General features: G+C 46.2%; 1 protein-coding gene across 3 annotated transcripts in view; it reads right to left on the minus strand.

The window, feature by feature from the left end:
• setd9 (SET domain containing 9) overlaps nucleotides 1-12,681 on the minus strand; it is a 46,810-nt gene extending 34,129 nt beyond the window's left edge. For 2 of the 3 annotated variants that reach the window (XR_015074335.1, XR_015074334.1), the window contains exons 1-3: nucleotides 12,182-12,681; nucleotides 5,230-5,597; nucleotides 475-598 (exon numbers count right to left, since the gene is read on the minus strand). Coding sequence is in view for 1 of the 3 variants with exons in the window: in XM_085971850.1 (XP_085827976.1) it covers nucleotides 475-598; nucleotides 5,230-5,597; nucleotides 12,182-12,267 (578 nt within the window). In the remaining 2 variants the exon portion in view is untranslated. The remainder of the gene's footprint in view (nucleotides 1-474; nucleotides 599-5,229; nucleotides 5,598-12,181) is intronic. The other variant, XM_085971850.1, reaches the window with a different exon arrangement.
• Nucleotides 12,682-15,814: the final 3,133 nt, after the last annotated feature.

Here is a 15,814-nt window from a genome sequence, read left to right on the forward strand (position 1 = left end):
TTACAACAATAACATTTATATAGCACCTTTAACATAGTAAAAAGGTCCCAAGGCACTTCACAGAAGTGTTATCAAATAAAACTTTACACCAAGCCACATAAGGAGATATTAGGACCAAAAGCTTGGTCAAAGAGGTAGGTTTTAAGAAGCATCTTAAAGGAGGAGACAGAGGTAGAGAGGTGGAGAGGTTTAGGGAAGGAATTCCAGAGCTTAGGGCCTAGGCAGCTGAAGGCACGGTCGGCAATGGTGGAGTGATGAAAATACGGGAATGCGCATGAGGCCAGAATTGGAGGAGCGCAAACATCTCGGAGGGTTGGAGGGTTGGAGTAGGTTACAGAGATAGGGAGGGATGAGCCACTGAATTCAGTTATAAATTCCCACAATAGACTACTTTCACAAAATTACAGGTGCATCCAGGATTTTTAAAATGCACTCTGTGTTCACACCTGGAACTACAAGGTGAATAAAACTTACCTATAAATAACTTTAGAAATCCCTTTGTCGTTCCCATCAATCAACACACCATCTATACATCGAAAAATGAATGGGTTGCACATAGACTGGAAAAGGATTGGTTCATATTGTTGATAGACAGTACCTGTTACACATAAAAACAAAGCATCAGTTAAATACGGTTAAGGATGTGCTTCTTAGATTTTATATATGCACACATACAGACCTGTTGAGGGGAGGGGAAGAGTTTACTCAATGGGGATGAAGCTGTAATTTATCATAAGGTGAAATCTCTTAACTTTTCAAATTTAGCCAATGTTTAGTTTGGCTTCAGTGATTTGTACATTTACACACACAGTTTACAAGTACTTGTACCAAAGTTAGATAAGTAATACAAAGGGGAGGGGCATTCATTCTGCTTTATTTTATCGACTGAATCATACTCATTTTGCTAACTTAGGGGGAACAACTATTCCTCATGTTACTATACAATGTAGTCCCAATCTGAAACAAGTCCTTGCCTTGATTGGAACGTGCTCCTTGCCAGCATGTGGCCTCCATGGTACAACTTGACAGGGATGGGTGGTCAAGAGCCTGCTCTTTTGTGGAAAGAGATTTTTAAACTGTTTTCCCATGTGCTTAAGTTGGAAATTCAAATCGGCTTTGGGAGCAAAATTCATATAGGACAGCTGAATTTTGGCTCCAACACGCGACCATGACTATTGAGTGTAGCGTGATGTCTGTACCCTTGGGAAATATTAATTAAGCAACAACTTGCATTTATAAAGTGCCTCTAATGTAAAACGTCCCAAGGTGCTTCACATGAGCCTTATCAAAAACATTTGACACCGAGCCACATCAGGAGATATTAGGACAGGTGACCAAAAGCTTGATCAAAGAGGTAGGTTTTAAGGAGCATCATAAAGGAGGAGAGAGAGGTAGAAAGGAAGAGAGAGAGGCGGAGAGGTTTAAGAAGGGAATTCCAGAGCTTCGACCTAGGCAGCTGAAGGAATGGCTGCAAATGGCGGAGCGATGGAGTTCACAGGGCAATTCTCGTCAATATGTAAACCTGCAGGTAAATGACTTAAAATGTATAAGCAGATTTAAAAACACGAAAAAAAGTCATTGAGAATTGGCAGATGATGAAAGCAGAAATTTGCCATGTTAATGCCCCATCAGCAAGTATCATAGTGAACACAGACAGCCAGGATGCTCAATATAGTTGGCGCACAATGACGTCCATAATTCAGAACTAATGAGTTATAGTCCAGAGTTGATTAATATTGAATAATACTATCTGCATGTAATTTTTTAAATATATATTCACTGTGTTCACTATAACACTTGCTGATAGCAAAAGTAAGGGAAATATGGACAAAAATAGCCCTGTGAACTACATGGTGTACAAAAACCAATGGATATGCATACTCCCATATGAAATGGGTGGATGCGGGGAGGATGTTCCCGATGATGGGTGAAACTAGAACTAGGGGGCATAGTCTTAGAATAAGGGGCTGCTCTTTCAAAACTGAGATGAGGAGGAACTACTTCACTCAGAAGGTGTTAGGTCCATGGAATATGCTGCCCCAAAAAGCTGTAGAAGCTACATCATTACATAAATTTAAAACAGAAATAGAAAGTTTCCTAGAAGTAAAGGGAATTAAGGGTTACGGGGAGCGGGCAGGAATTTGGACATGAGTCTAGGTTCGGATCGGACATGGCCCTGTGGGTAGCGGAGCGGGCCCAGGGGCCGTGTAGCCTGATCCTGCTCCTATTTCGTGTGTCTAATTCTGTTAGATTCAGGAGATGGTTCTGTGATAGTAGATTGGCGGTTAGGATCAGATCAGCCATGATCTTATTGAATGGCGGAGCAGGCTCGAGGGGCCGATTGGCCTACTCCTGCTCCTATTTCTTATGTTCTTAAATACTCTTCTTCTTCTTAGGCAGTCCCTCGGAACCGAGGATGACTTACTTCCACATTAAAAATGAGATCTCAGGTGACTGAAGAGTCCAATGCGGGACCTACAGTCTGTGTCACAAGTGGGGCAGACAGTGGTTGAAGGGGCAGGTGGGTGGGGTGCTTGGGTTAAAATGCGCTCCTTGCGCTTGGCTTCCGCTTGCTCCCAGCGAAGAGACTCAAGGTGTTCGGCGCCTTCCCGGATGCTTCTTCTCCACTTTGTGCAGTCTTGGGCCAGGGATTCCCAGGTGTCGGTGGGGATGTTGCACTTTTTCAAGGAGGCTTTGAGGGTGTCCTTGAAGCGTTTCCTCTGCCCACCTAGGGCTCTCTTGCCGTGCTGGAGCTCCGAGTAGAGCGCTTGTTTTGGGAGTCTTGTATCAGGCATGCGGACAATGTGACCCGTCCATCGGAGCTGATTGAGCGTGGTCAAAGCTTCGATGCTGGGGATGTTGGCCTGAGCAAGACCACTGACGTTGGTGCACCTATCCTGCCAATGGATTTGCAGGATCTTGCGGAGGCAGCATTGGTGGTACCTCTCCAGTGCTTTGAGGTGCCTGCTGTACATGGTCCATGTCTCTGAGGCATACAGCAGGGCAGGTATCACTGCTGCTCTGTAGACCATGAGCTTAGTGCCGGGTTTGAGGTCCTGGTCTTCAAACACTCTCTTCCTCAGGCGACCGAAGACTGCACTGGCACACTGAAGGCAGTGTTGGACTTCCTTGTTGACATCTGCCCTTGTTGACTGTAGGCTCCCAAGGTATGGAAAGTGGTCCACATTGTCCAAGGCCTTGTCGTGGATTTTGATAATCGGGGGGCAGTACTGTGTGGCGGGGGCAGGTTGGTAGAGGACCTTTGTCTTACGGATGTTTAGTGTAAGGCCCATGCTCTCGTACGCTTCGGTGAAGGTGTTGACGATGGTTTGGAGTTCGACCTTCGAGTGAGCGCAGACGCAAGCGTCGTCTGCATACTGTAATTCGACGAGAGGATGTGACAATCTTGGATCTGGACTGGAGGTGACGGAGGTTGAACAGTTTCCCGTTTGTTATGTAAATTAGCTCCACTCCAGTGGGGAGCTTACTGAGGGTGAGATGGAGCATTGCAGCCAGAAAGAGCGAGAAGAGCGTTGGTTTGCAACAGTCAGTCTCAAAATGCTGTGAAAACTTGTCAGGGTTTGTCAATAGGAAAACCCATTTTTAAAGTGTCAACATTTATCCACAGTATCTCTTATGCCTGTAGATGATACTGTGATTGCCACTTATATTAAAAACCTGTCAACTAACAATATTTTTGGCCTTAAAGTCAGTATGTGTCTAAGCCTACAGTTCCATTAAAATTCCACTGGGTGGCAATGCAGAATAACTCTACAGTATATAGAAAGGTCGCTCTTCATAGCAGCAGAAATGGAGATATGTGAAGCCTCCTGCCATCTAGGAATTAAGGAGTCAGTCGCCAACTGTAAGCCCTCCCTTAGGCTCCTGGTCAGATCCCGAACTCAGAGTTACACTCCTATGCAGAAATATCAGACCACCCCGATCCGATCAGTCATTCCAGCTCATGCATCTGAAGCTCGAATGTGCACTGGCGATCAGCCTGCCTATGGTTCAACAAGAATTGTGACTCAGAATTTTCAGGTCACCCGCCTCCCCCCCGAACTGTGAGCACTCACCAGTGCTTTCCCTGTTGCCGTTCTCCCCAGTTACCCCAAAATAGTACGGCCTATTACAGCCTCCTCACATTCCAGCAACTTAACAATCAGCCTTGTGCTTTTCCCCCTCAACACCGTCAGGCACTGCCCCCAACAGGTTTTTCCAGCCCTGCATCCACCATCGCCCTCTCCCACCTTTGACTATTCTCAGATGGCAATCCTCCCTTAACAATGGAATGTCTGTCCTGGCAACCACCCCCCACCAAAACTGACGGACTTTCTGGTGATTGACAACCCTCCTCCCCCAGTTGCAGACTTGTGGGGTTGGTAAACCCCCCCCTCCCCCCCCGCTGCTGCCGCCCGCCCTACTGATCCTTTTTAAAGTCCTGTTAAAACCTTCCCGCCACCCCCCCCCCCCCCCCAACACTGACGGTCATTCTGAGCCTGTTGCTGAAGGACATTTGTTCCCCTCCCCCACTAATTATCTTTTTGGCACTGGAACCCCTCCCACAGGAGGAAAGTTGGCAGGGGAGAAGTGGGGAGGGGGTGAGAGCAGAGGAGGAGGTGACCGCGGGTGGGAGAGGGGGCAAGGGTGAGGGGAAGATGGGAGGGGGAACGAAGAGGAGGGAAGGGACAAAGGGGAATGAGATGGCAATGGGTAGGGCTAGAGAGGAATGGTGGGAAGGGGAGGGGTAAGAGGACAGGAGGAGATGGGTTAGGGGAGGAGAGCAGGCAAGAGATGAGGCGGTAGGGTCAAAGGAGATGGGGCAGGAAAGACTAAGTGGACAGGGGAAGAGGTGGTTACAGGGGAGGAGGTGGTTACAGGGGAGGAGGTGGTTACAGGGGAGGAGGTGGTTACAGGGGAGGAGGTGGTTACAGGGGAGGAGGTGGTTACAGGGGAGGAGGTGGTTACAGGGGAAGAGGTGGTTACAGGGGAAGAGGTGGTTACAGGGGAGGAGGAGAAGGGGAATGGAGGTATGAGCAGTGAAATACCGTACTCTTAGCAACTAGTGAAAGCGGTCTCATCAGACAGTATCTGAAGTAGTCCAGTACCACTCTAGTTAGAGATCAAAGCAAAGTGGTTGCACCATCACAGACAGTAATTTAACATTTCACATATAAAATGCTACCAAAGCATTGCAAGAAATAAAAGTTGTAAAAATGGCTTCAGTACCAGGATACATGCAAATGACTGCTCCTTTAGGCACCCTTCCTGTTGTAACAAACACCCCTCTTCCTGCAAAGGAAAGTGAACTAGTTGCTCGACTTAGAATGAATCCAAGTGTTTCAAGCATTGCCTCATCAGGGTTAAAAGCCATTCGATTTCCTTTTGTTTCTTTCTCGGTTTCTTTAATTGATTGAAAATGAGTTAACATATTCTTGTATTTTAATTGGATACTTTCTGACAGCAGATTAAGAAGCTCAGTTTGATTGCTCAAATCACTCAAGAACAAAGCATGAAATAGCTTCAGTAATGACGTCTCAATCACTTGGTCAGAAATAACTTTATCCAAAGAATCTTCGGCAACAAATCGTAGTGTCCTGCAATAACAAGAGAAAAAGATTAGTTATATGCTCTGGGAATGCCCTGCACCATTGCGCTTCTGGGGGGGGGGCGGCGGGGGGGGGGAGTAATCAAATTCCTTCAAGACTGACGACAAGTTCAGATTCTCTCAACCCTTATTACATCTTGCAGGTACAAACTACAAATGAAGAATGGTGCTTCTTGGACTGCATCCAGCTAGGACATGTATAATATATTGCTGGAATAGACATAGAAACATAGAAGATAGGAGCAGGAGTAGGCCATTCGGCCCCTTGAGCCTGCTCCGCCATTCAATGCGATTATGGCTGATCATCCAAATTCAGTACCTGGTCCCTGCTTTCTCCCCATACCCCTTGATCCCTTTAGCCTTGAGAAATATATCTAACTCCTTCTTGAATATATTTAATGAATTGGCCTCCACCGCCTTCTGTGGTAGAGAATTCCACAGGTTCACCACTCTCTGGGTGAAGAAATTCCTCCTCATTTCTGTACTAAATGGCCTACCCCTTATCCTTAGACTGTGACCCCTGGTTCTGGACTCCTCGACCATCGGGAACATCCTTCCAGCATCTAGTCTGTCTAGTCCTGTTAGAATTTTATAAGTTTCAATGAGATCCCCTCTCATTCTTCTAAACTCCAGCGAGTACAAGCCCAATTGATCCAATCTCTCCTCATACGTCATTCCTGCGATCCCAGGCATCAGCCTGGTGAATCTTCGCTGAACTCCTTCCATGGCAAGAACACCCTTCCTCAGATAAGGCAACCAAAACTGCACACAATACTCAAGATGTGGTCTCACCAAGGCCCTGTACAACTGGAGCAAGACATCCTTGTTCCTGTACTCAAACCCTCTCGCTACTAAGGCCAACATACCATTTGCCTTCTTAACCGCCTGCTGCACCTGCATGCTTACCTTCAGCGACTGGTGCACAAGAACACCCAGGTCTCGTTGCACTTCCCCTTCTCCCAATCTATTGCCATTCAGATAATAATCTGCCTTCCTGTTTTTGCTACCAAAGTGGATAACCTCACATTTATCCACGTTATATTGCATCTGCCATGCTTCTGCCCAATCACCCAACTTGTCTAAATCATCCTGGAGTTTCTCGGCATCCTCCTCACAGCACACACGCCCACCCAGCTTTGTGTCGTCTGCAAATTTGGAGATATTACATCTAGTTCCCTTGTCTAGATCATTAATATATATTGTGATAGCTGGGGTCCAAGGACCGATCCCTGCGGTACCCCACTAGTCACTGCCTGCCACTCGGAAAAAGACCCGTTTATTCCAACTCTTTGCTTTCTGTCTGCCAACCAGTTCTCTATCCAAGTCAGTACCTTGCCCCCAATCACATGTGCCTTAACTTTGCACGCTAATCTCTTATGCGGGACCTTATCGAAAGCCTTCTGAAAGTCCAAATACACCACATCCACTGGTTCTCCCTTATCTATTTTACCAGTTACATCCTCAAAAAATTACAGTAGATTAGTCAAGCACGATTTACCCCTTGTAAATCCATGTTGACTTTGTCCGATCCTGTCACTGTTTTCCAAGTGCTCTGCTATTACATCTTTTATAATGGACTCTAGCATTTTCCCCACTACCGATGTCAGGCTTACCGGTCTGTAATTCCCCGTTTTGTCTCTACCACCTTTTTTGAATAGTGGGGTAACATTAGCTACCCTCCAATCCATGGGTATTGTTCCAGATTCCATCGAATGTTGGAAGATGATCAGCAATGCATCTACTATTTCTAGGGCCACTTCCTTAAGTACCCTAGGATGTAGATTATCAGGCCCTGGGGATTTATCGGCCTTCAATCCCATCAATTTCCATAACACCATTTCCCTACAAATACTGATTTCTTTCAGTTCCTCCCTTTCATCAGACCCTATGTTCCCCGACATCTCTGGGAGGTTATTGAGACCGGTCAAATGAAACTAAGTCTCTGGTTGGAATTTTAGACACGTACGATCGGCTACCAGCAATTTCACCCCATTCATTTTAATGGACAGGAATATCATGGGCTGGCACAAGCTGAAAACCCCAGCTTCTAATTCTAAAGTGACTTGCAACAACCCACATCTCCCTGTTCGAGACCCTCCAATCCAGTTTCTGCCCTTGTCCCTCCACAGCACTGTGACTACACTGGTCAAAGTCACAAATGACATCCTGCGTCACTGCGACTCACTGTTGGCCTTCATCCTCTCTGCTGCTTTTGACAGAGAAACCTTGGGGGTGTATGTATACAAATTTTTGATGGTGGCAGGACAAGTTGAGAAGGCTGTTAAAAAGAAGCATATGCTATCCTAGGCTTTAACAGAGGAATAGAGCACAAAAGCAAGGAAGTTATGCTAAACCTTTAGAAAACATTGGTTAGGCCTCAGCTGGAGTATTGTGTTCAATTCTGGGCACCACACTTTAGGAAGGATGTCAAGGCTTTAGAGAGAGTACAAAAGAGATTTACTAGAATGGTTCCAGGGATGAGGGACTTCAGTTATGTGGAGAATCTGGAGAAGCTGGAGCTGTACTCCTTTGAGCAGAGAAGGATACGAGGAGATTTGATAGAGGTGTTCAAAATCATGAATGGTTTTGATAGAGTAAATAAAGAAAAACTGTTTCCAATGGCGGAAAGGTCGGTAACCAGCGGACACAGATTTAAGGTGGTTGGCAAAAGAACCAGAGTCGACATGAGGAAACGTTATTTTTTACACAGCGAGTTGTTGCGATCTGGAATGCATTGCCTGAAAGGGTGGTGGAAGCAGATTCAATAATAATTCAAAAGAGAATTGAATAAATACTTGAAGGGAAAAAATTACAGGGCTATGGGGAAAAAGTAGGGGAATGGGATTAATTGGATAGCTCTATGAAGGTGCCGGCATAGGCACGATGGGCTGTATCCTGTGCTGTATCATTCTATGATTCTATGAAACCACATCATCTCACTTCCAGAAACAAATGCTACAATAAATCAACTTTCTTCTAAAAGACCGTATCCTCTCACTTATCTATGGTAAATGCCACTGTAGATTTATTTTATATCACATACACACAAATATATGTACAGTAAGTATGAAGGTACAGAGTCTGTCCAGTTATACAAGTCTGAAGGTGTCACTATAGGTATATACTCCTATGAGGTAAAGGAGCCACTTTTGAGTACAGAATTTAATTTAGGATTTATACATTTTCCCAAGTTCAAAATAAGAAGGCTGCAGAAAACCTGGCTGCTTCTTCTCCTTTAATGATATACACCAAATAGGAGGTTGTGGTTGACGTAAAATGAGACAAAGCATCTAATTTCTTTGCTCCCCTCACTCACTCCAACCTACCTCCCTCTGAACTTGCAGCACTCCGTTCTCTCTGATCTAACCCTAACATTGTCATTAAGCCTGCTGACAAGGGTGGTGTTGTTGTTTGGCGAACCAACCTCTACCTTGCGGAGGCTGAACGGCAACTCTCTGACACCACCTCCTACCTCCCCCTGGACCATGACCCCACCATCAAACATCAAGCAATCATTTCCAAGACTGTCACTGACCTCATCTCCTCTGGAGATCTTCCCTCCATGGCCGCCAACCTCATAGTCCCCCAACCCCGCACAGCCCTCTTCTACCTCCTTCCTAAGATCCACAAACAGGACTGCCCTGGTAGACCCATCATTTCAGCCTGTTCTTGCCCCACAGAACTGATTTCTTCTTATCTCGACTCTATTTTTTCCTCCCCTTGTCCAGTCTCTTTCCACCTACATTCGCGACTCTTCCGACGCCCTCCGCCACTTTAACAGTTTCCAGTTTCCTGGCCCCAACCGTTTCCTTTTCACTATGGACGTCCAATCCCTCTACACCTCCATCCCCCACCAGGGCAGCCTGAGGGCGCTCCGCTTCTTCCTTGAACAGAGGACAAACAAGTCCCCATCCACCACCACCCTCCTCCACCTGGCTGAACTTGTTCTCACATTGAACAGCTTCTCCTTTGACTCCCCTCACTTCCTCCAAATTAAAGGTGTTGCTATTGGAACCCGCATGGGTCCTAGCTATGCCTGCCTTTTTGTAGGATACATGGAACATTCTTTGTTCCAGTCCTACACAGGTCCCCTCCCTCACCTCTTTTTCCGGTACACTGATGACAGTATTGGTGCCGTTTCCTGCTCTCACCCTGAACTAGAAAATTTCATTCACTTTGTTTCCAATTTCCACCCTTCCCTCACCTTCATATGGTCCATCTCTGACTTGTTCCTTCCTTTCCTCGACTTATCTGTCTCCATTTCTGGGGATAGGCTATCGACCAACATCCACTATAAGCCCACTGACTCCCACAGCTACCTGGACTACGCTTCCTCCCACCCTGCTTTCTGTAAGGACTCTATTCCATTCTCCCAGTTTCTCCGTCTCCACTGCATCTGTTCTGACGATGCCACCTTCCACATCAGTGCTTCCGACATGTCTTCCTTTTTCCTCAACCGAGGATTCCCCTCTACCGTGGTTGACATGGCCCTCGACCGTGTCCGTTCCATTTCCTGCACTTCTGCTCTCACCCCTTCCTCTCCCTCCCAGAACCACGATAGGGTTCCCCTTGTCCTCACCTTTCACCCCACCAGCCACCACATTCAACGGATCATCCTGCGCCATTTCCGTCACCTCCAGTGTGATCCCAGCACCAAACACAACTTCCCCTCCCCCCCTTCAGCATTCCGAAGGAACCGCTTCCTCCATGACACCCTGGTCCACTCCTCCATCACCCCCAACACCCCTTCCCCCGGCACCTTCCCGTGCAAGCGCAGGAGGTGCAACACCTGCCCTTTTACATCCTCCCTTCCCACTGTCCAGGGTCCCAAATACTCCTTCCAGGTGAAACAGCGATTTACTTGTACTTCTTACAATTTAGTATACTGTATTCGCTGCTTACGATGCAGTCTCCTCTACATTGGGGAGACCAAACGCAGATTGGGTGACTGCTTTGCGGGAACACTTCCGTTCAGTCCACAAGCGTGACCTCGAGCTTCTGGTCGCCTGTCACTTTAATTCTCCGCTCCACTCCCACTCTGATCTCTCCATCCTCGGCCTCTTACACTGTTCCAACGAAGCTCAACGTAAGCTCGAGGAGCAGCACCTCATCTTTCGATTAAGCACTTTAGAGCCTTCTGGACTTAACATCGTGTTCAACAATTTCAGAGTATACCCTCGGCCCCTATATTTTTTCCCCCTTGATTTCTCACATGATAACTGTTGGTGATTCTGCCATCACTATTCACACCTCTAGAGTCATCTTTTGTTTAACTTGTCCCATTGCCTCTCTTTTTGCCTTGCACCATCATCCTCTTTTGTCAGTCAATCTCTCCTGCTTTCCAGCCTATCACAGACCTTCCCTTTGTTCTTTCCTCCCCTCCTCCCTGCCCCTGCTTAAAAATCTCTCTTCAACTTTTTCCAGTTCTGATGAAGGGTCCTCGACCCAAAACGTTGACTCTGTTTCTCTCTCCACCTGCTGAGTGTTTCCAGCATTTTCTGTTGTTATTTCAGATTTCCAGTATTTTGCTATTGTATCTAATTTCAAATCTGTGGCAACCAAAGGCTGCAGTGATAAGCAGCCTACCAATTTTATTCTAATGAGGCCTGACCATAAAAATGGTTCAGTCCTCCTGCTGATATATTAATATTTGATTTAATGGTTCAGTCCTCCACGCATTGCGTGTAAGTAGAGAATATCTTGCCCCACTGCATTTGCACCACAGGTTGAAATTTTGCTCTATGTATTATTTTGCTATATTTATTGTACGGTGTGACATTTTGCTGTATTCATATTTTGTTCAATGTATTATATGGTTTGATATGATGTATTTATTATTTTGCTTTTATTATATGATTTAATATTTTGCTATATTCACAAAACTGGTTGATACATTGCTGTATTTAATATTTAGCTGTATTTGATTGGCTGTATTTGATATTTTGATCTATTTAATATTTTGTTGTAGTTATATAGTTTCATATTTTACTGCATTTAATATCTTGCTCTATTAAGTGGTTTAAAATGTTGCTAAATTTATTATTCGACTGTTCATAGAAACATAGAAGATAGGAGCAGGAGTAGGCCATTCGGTCCTTCGAGCCTGTTCTGCCATTTAATGAGATCATGGCTGATCATCCAAATTCAGTACCCTGTCCCTGCTTTCTCCCCATATCCCTTGATCCCTTTAGCCTTAAGAAATATATCTAACTCCTTCTTGAATATATTTAATAAGTTGGCCTCAACTGTCTTCTGTGGTAGAGAATTCCACAGGTTCACCACTCTCTGGGTAAAGAAATTCCTCATCTCTGTCCTAAATTGCTTACCCCTTATCCTTAGACTGTGACCCCTGGTTCTGGAATCCCCCAATAATTTCCTGTATTTATTATATGGTTTGATATGTTGCTCTATTAATTTGCTGAATTTTTTTTGTATTTAATATTTTTCTCAGTTTAATGTGTTTATTGTACAGTTTTAATATGGCTGTAATTTAATTTTTTGTTGTATTTAATTCAGTTTGCTGGTCTGGGGATTGATTTATTGATCACACGGTTTGATAGTTGGTGTTTTTACCTCGGGTTTTTCCCCATGTTCAGTGCGATCCAGGGCACCAACCTGTACTTGTAGCAATTCCAGCGGGAGAGAAGCCTTTTCAGCATCGCCGCGTCCCACAGCCCAAAGCCCGGCCTCAGCTCGGCTCCGGGGGAAGGCCCGAGCTCCGGGCCCCGCTCTCACCCTCCGGGGGAAGGCCCGAGCTCCGGGCCCCGCTCTCACCCTCCGGGGGAAGGCCCGAGCTCCGGGCCCCGCTCTCACCCTCCGGGGGAAGGACCGAGCTCCGGGCCCCGCTCTCACCCTCCGGGGGAAGGCCCGAGCTCCGGGCCCCGCTCTCACCCTCCGGGGGAAGGACCGAGCTCCTGGCCCCGCTCTCACCCTCCGGGGGAAGGCCCGAGCTCCGGGCCCCGCTCTCACCCTCCGGGGAAAGGACCAAACTCCTGGCCCCGCTCTCACTGGAGCGGCCTCGCGCTCTGAGCCGGAGGTCGACTGGTCGATGACAGGAATGCTGGGAGTGTGTGTGTGTGTATTAGTGAGTGTATGTGAGAGTATTAATGTACGTGAGAGAGTGTATTAGTGTGTGTGTGTGAGAGTGTAATGGTGTGTGTGTGTGTGTGAGCGTATTATTGAGTGTGTAAGTGAGAGTATTAGAGTGAATGTATAATTGTGAGTGTATTAGAGTGTGTGTGAGTGTATTAGAACATAAGAAATAGGTGCAAGAGTAGGCCCTTTGGGCCTGATTCAATAAGATCATGGCTGATCTTCTACCTCAACTCTACTTTCCTGCACTATCCCCATATCCTTTGATTCCATTAATATAAGAACATATACGTTAGTGTGAGTGAGCGAATTAGTGAGTGTGAGTGTATTAATGTGAGTGTGTATTAGTGTGAATGTATGTGTTATAGTGTGTGTGAGTGTATTCATGTGTGTGTGTGAATGTTGGTGTGCATGTCAATATAAGTGTGAGTATTAGTGTCAGCGTCAATGTTGGTGTCAGTTTATTAGCGTGAATGTATTTGTGTGAATGTCAGTGTTGGTGTCAGTGCATTAGTGCTGGTGTCACTGTTGGTGTGAATGTCAGTGAGAGTGTCAGTATTGGTGTCAATGTTGAAGTCAGTGCAAGTGTTCGTGCTCGTGTCAGTATGAGCACTAGCGTTAGTGTCAGTGTATGTCAATGTTAGTGCTATTATTAGTTACAGTGTTGGTGTTATTGTCAACGCTATTGTTGGTCAGTTTCAGTGTTATTGTTCATGTTGGTGTTAATGTCAGTGTTATCGGTGTGTGTATGGCTGTCACTGTTGCTAGTTTTAGTGTTACTATCCATGTTGATGTCAGTGTTAGAGTCCATGTCAGTGTTGGTGTCTGCCAGCGGCCTCTTCCCGCTGTGGTGCTCATAGAGCTATGCATAGAAACATAGAAAAATAGGCCATTCGGCCCTTCGAGCCTGCTTCACCATTCAATATGATCATGGCTGATCCTCTATTTCAATAGCACCTCCTTCTCTTCTTAGGCAGTCCTTCGGAACCAAGGATGACTTGCTTCCACACTAAAAAATGAGTTCTCAGGTGACTGATGAGTCCAATGCGGGACCTACAGTCTCTGTCACAGGTGGGGCAGACGGTGGTTGAAGGGGCGGGTGGGTGGGGTGCTTGGGTTGACGTGCGCTCCTTCCGCTGTTTGCGCTTGGCTTTCGCTTGCTCCCGGTGAAGAGACTCGAGGTGTTCGGCGCCTTCCCGGATGCTTCTCCTCCACTTTGTGCGGTCTTGGGCTAGGGATTCCCAGGTGTCGGTGGGGATATTGCACTTTCTCAAGGAGGCTTTGAGGGTGTCCTTGAAGCTTTTCCTCTGCCCACCTGGGGCTCTCTTGCCGTGCCAGAGCTCCAAATAGAGCGCTTGTTTTGGGAGTCTCGTATCGGGCATGCGGATGATGTGGCCCGTCCATCGGAGCTGATCGAGCGTGGTCAAAGCTTCGATGCTGGGGATGTTGGCCTGAGCAAGAACACTGGCATTGGTGTTGTAAGGTTCGCAAAATTTCGGCAGCCCCCGAAGATTATTTGATTAAAAAAAACTTGTTGGAATGTATTTTAAAAACCCAGGACATCAAAGATGGCTGCAGCAGGCCTCGTGGCAAAAGAGAAAGACAGCCTGTGTGAATATGTTTAAGTACTTGAGGCTGTCAATCAACTGCGGTTTAGGAAGTTTTCAATACGGAACAAAGGACTTTGTTTACAAGACCTCCACAGTGTTGACTCAAGGGCTTAAGTACTTGGAGCTGTCAATCAATTGCGGTTGGACTGTAACCACAGGACAAAGGATTGTTTACACTTGTTCTCAAGTACTGTCTACAGAGCACTCAAGGTTTGTTTGCCCAGCACTCAAGAGACCAGTGGGACATTTCAAACTGGGTCAGCTCCATTCACAGACCAGTTAAACGAATGGGAAACGCATCATAGCCACATTCAAACCCATTACGGTCAATGGGGACAGATTGGTCACTTTTGTGTAACCCAGATACGTCCAGATTTGGGCGAGAAGATAAGGGCTCCCAATGGGGTATAAAGGTAGCCCCTCAGGAAGCCATTCTCTCTTTCTCTACCGCCTTGCCTCCAGTGCCCTGCCTTCAAGAGGACCGCCACAGCCCGCCCAAAGAAGTGGAATACCAGCAGTTACTTTTGAATTACTGGGGTATCTCTACTTGGGCGGTGAAAAATCCAAGGCAGACTGCAGGGCACGGAGCAGGCGTCTCAACATCGTAGACTGGTGGGCATAAGCTTTCTGGCCCATTACAAGGCAACCTAGATAGGTATAAGGGATGGGAACTAAAGGGGAATTTTGTTAAATTGTAATTTTAGTCAATTTTCCCTCGATGTGCCCGTCTTTTCTCCTCCCCGTTAAGTAAAAGTGTGCTGTATTCATAATTATTTTCACTGTATAGCAATTTATTCTTTATTTCACTGTATAGCAATTTATTCTTTATTTTAATAAACATTGGTTTTCTTTGCACCCAACCACTGGTCTCGTCTTGTCTATATCGCTACTGAAATAAGTCCGGCGGTCAGAACCAAAGGGGAAGCGATTCGAACCGCACGGGGCTGGAACAGTTCAGACACACGGCTGACTGACCAGGCAAAATACCCCAATACCAAAATAAAACCCTACAAAAGTCCTGCCGCGGTCGCCATTTTGTCGGGGTTGTTTTTGGTATTGGGGTATTTTGCCTGGTCAGTCAGCCGTGTGTCTGAGCTGCTCCAGCCCCGTGCGGTTCGAATCGCTTCCCCTTTGGTTCTGACTGCCGGACTTATTTCAGTCGCGATGTAGACAAGACGAGACCAGTGGTTGGGTGCAAAGAAAACCAACGTTTATTGAAATAAAGAATAAATTGCTATACAGTGAAATAAAGAATAAATTGCTATACAGTGAAAATAATTATGAATACAGCACACTTTTACTTAACGGGGAGGAGAAAAGACGGACACATCGAGGGAAAATTGACTAAAATTACAATTTAACAAAATTCCCCTTTAGTTCCCACCCCTTATACCTATCTAGGTTGCCTTGTATTGGGCCAGAAAGTTTATGCTCACCAGTCTACGATGTTGAGACGCCTGCTCCGTGCCCTGCAGTCTGCCTTGGAATTTTCACCGCCCGAAGT

The sequence above is a fragment of the Somniosus microcephalus genome, chromosome 2 (assembly GCF_052327205.1).
Source record: "Somniosus microcephalus isolate GS21.2 chromosome 2, FLI_Smic_1.0, whole genome shotgun sequence".
Lineage (NCBI taxonomy): Eukaryota > Metazoa > Chordata > Chondrichthyes > Squaliformes > Somniosidae > Somniosus > Somniosus microcephalus.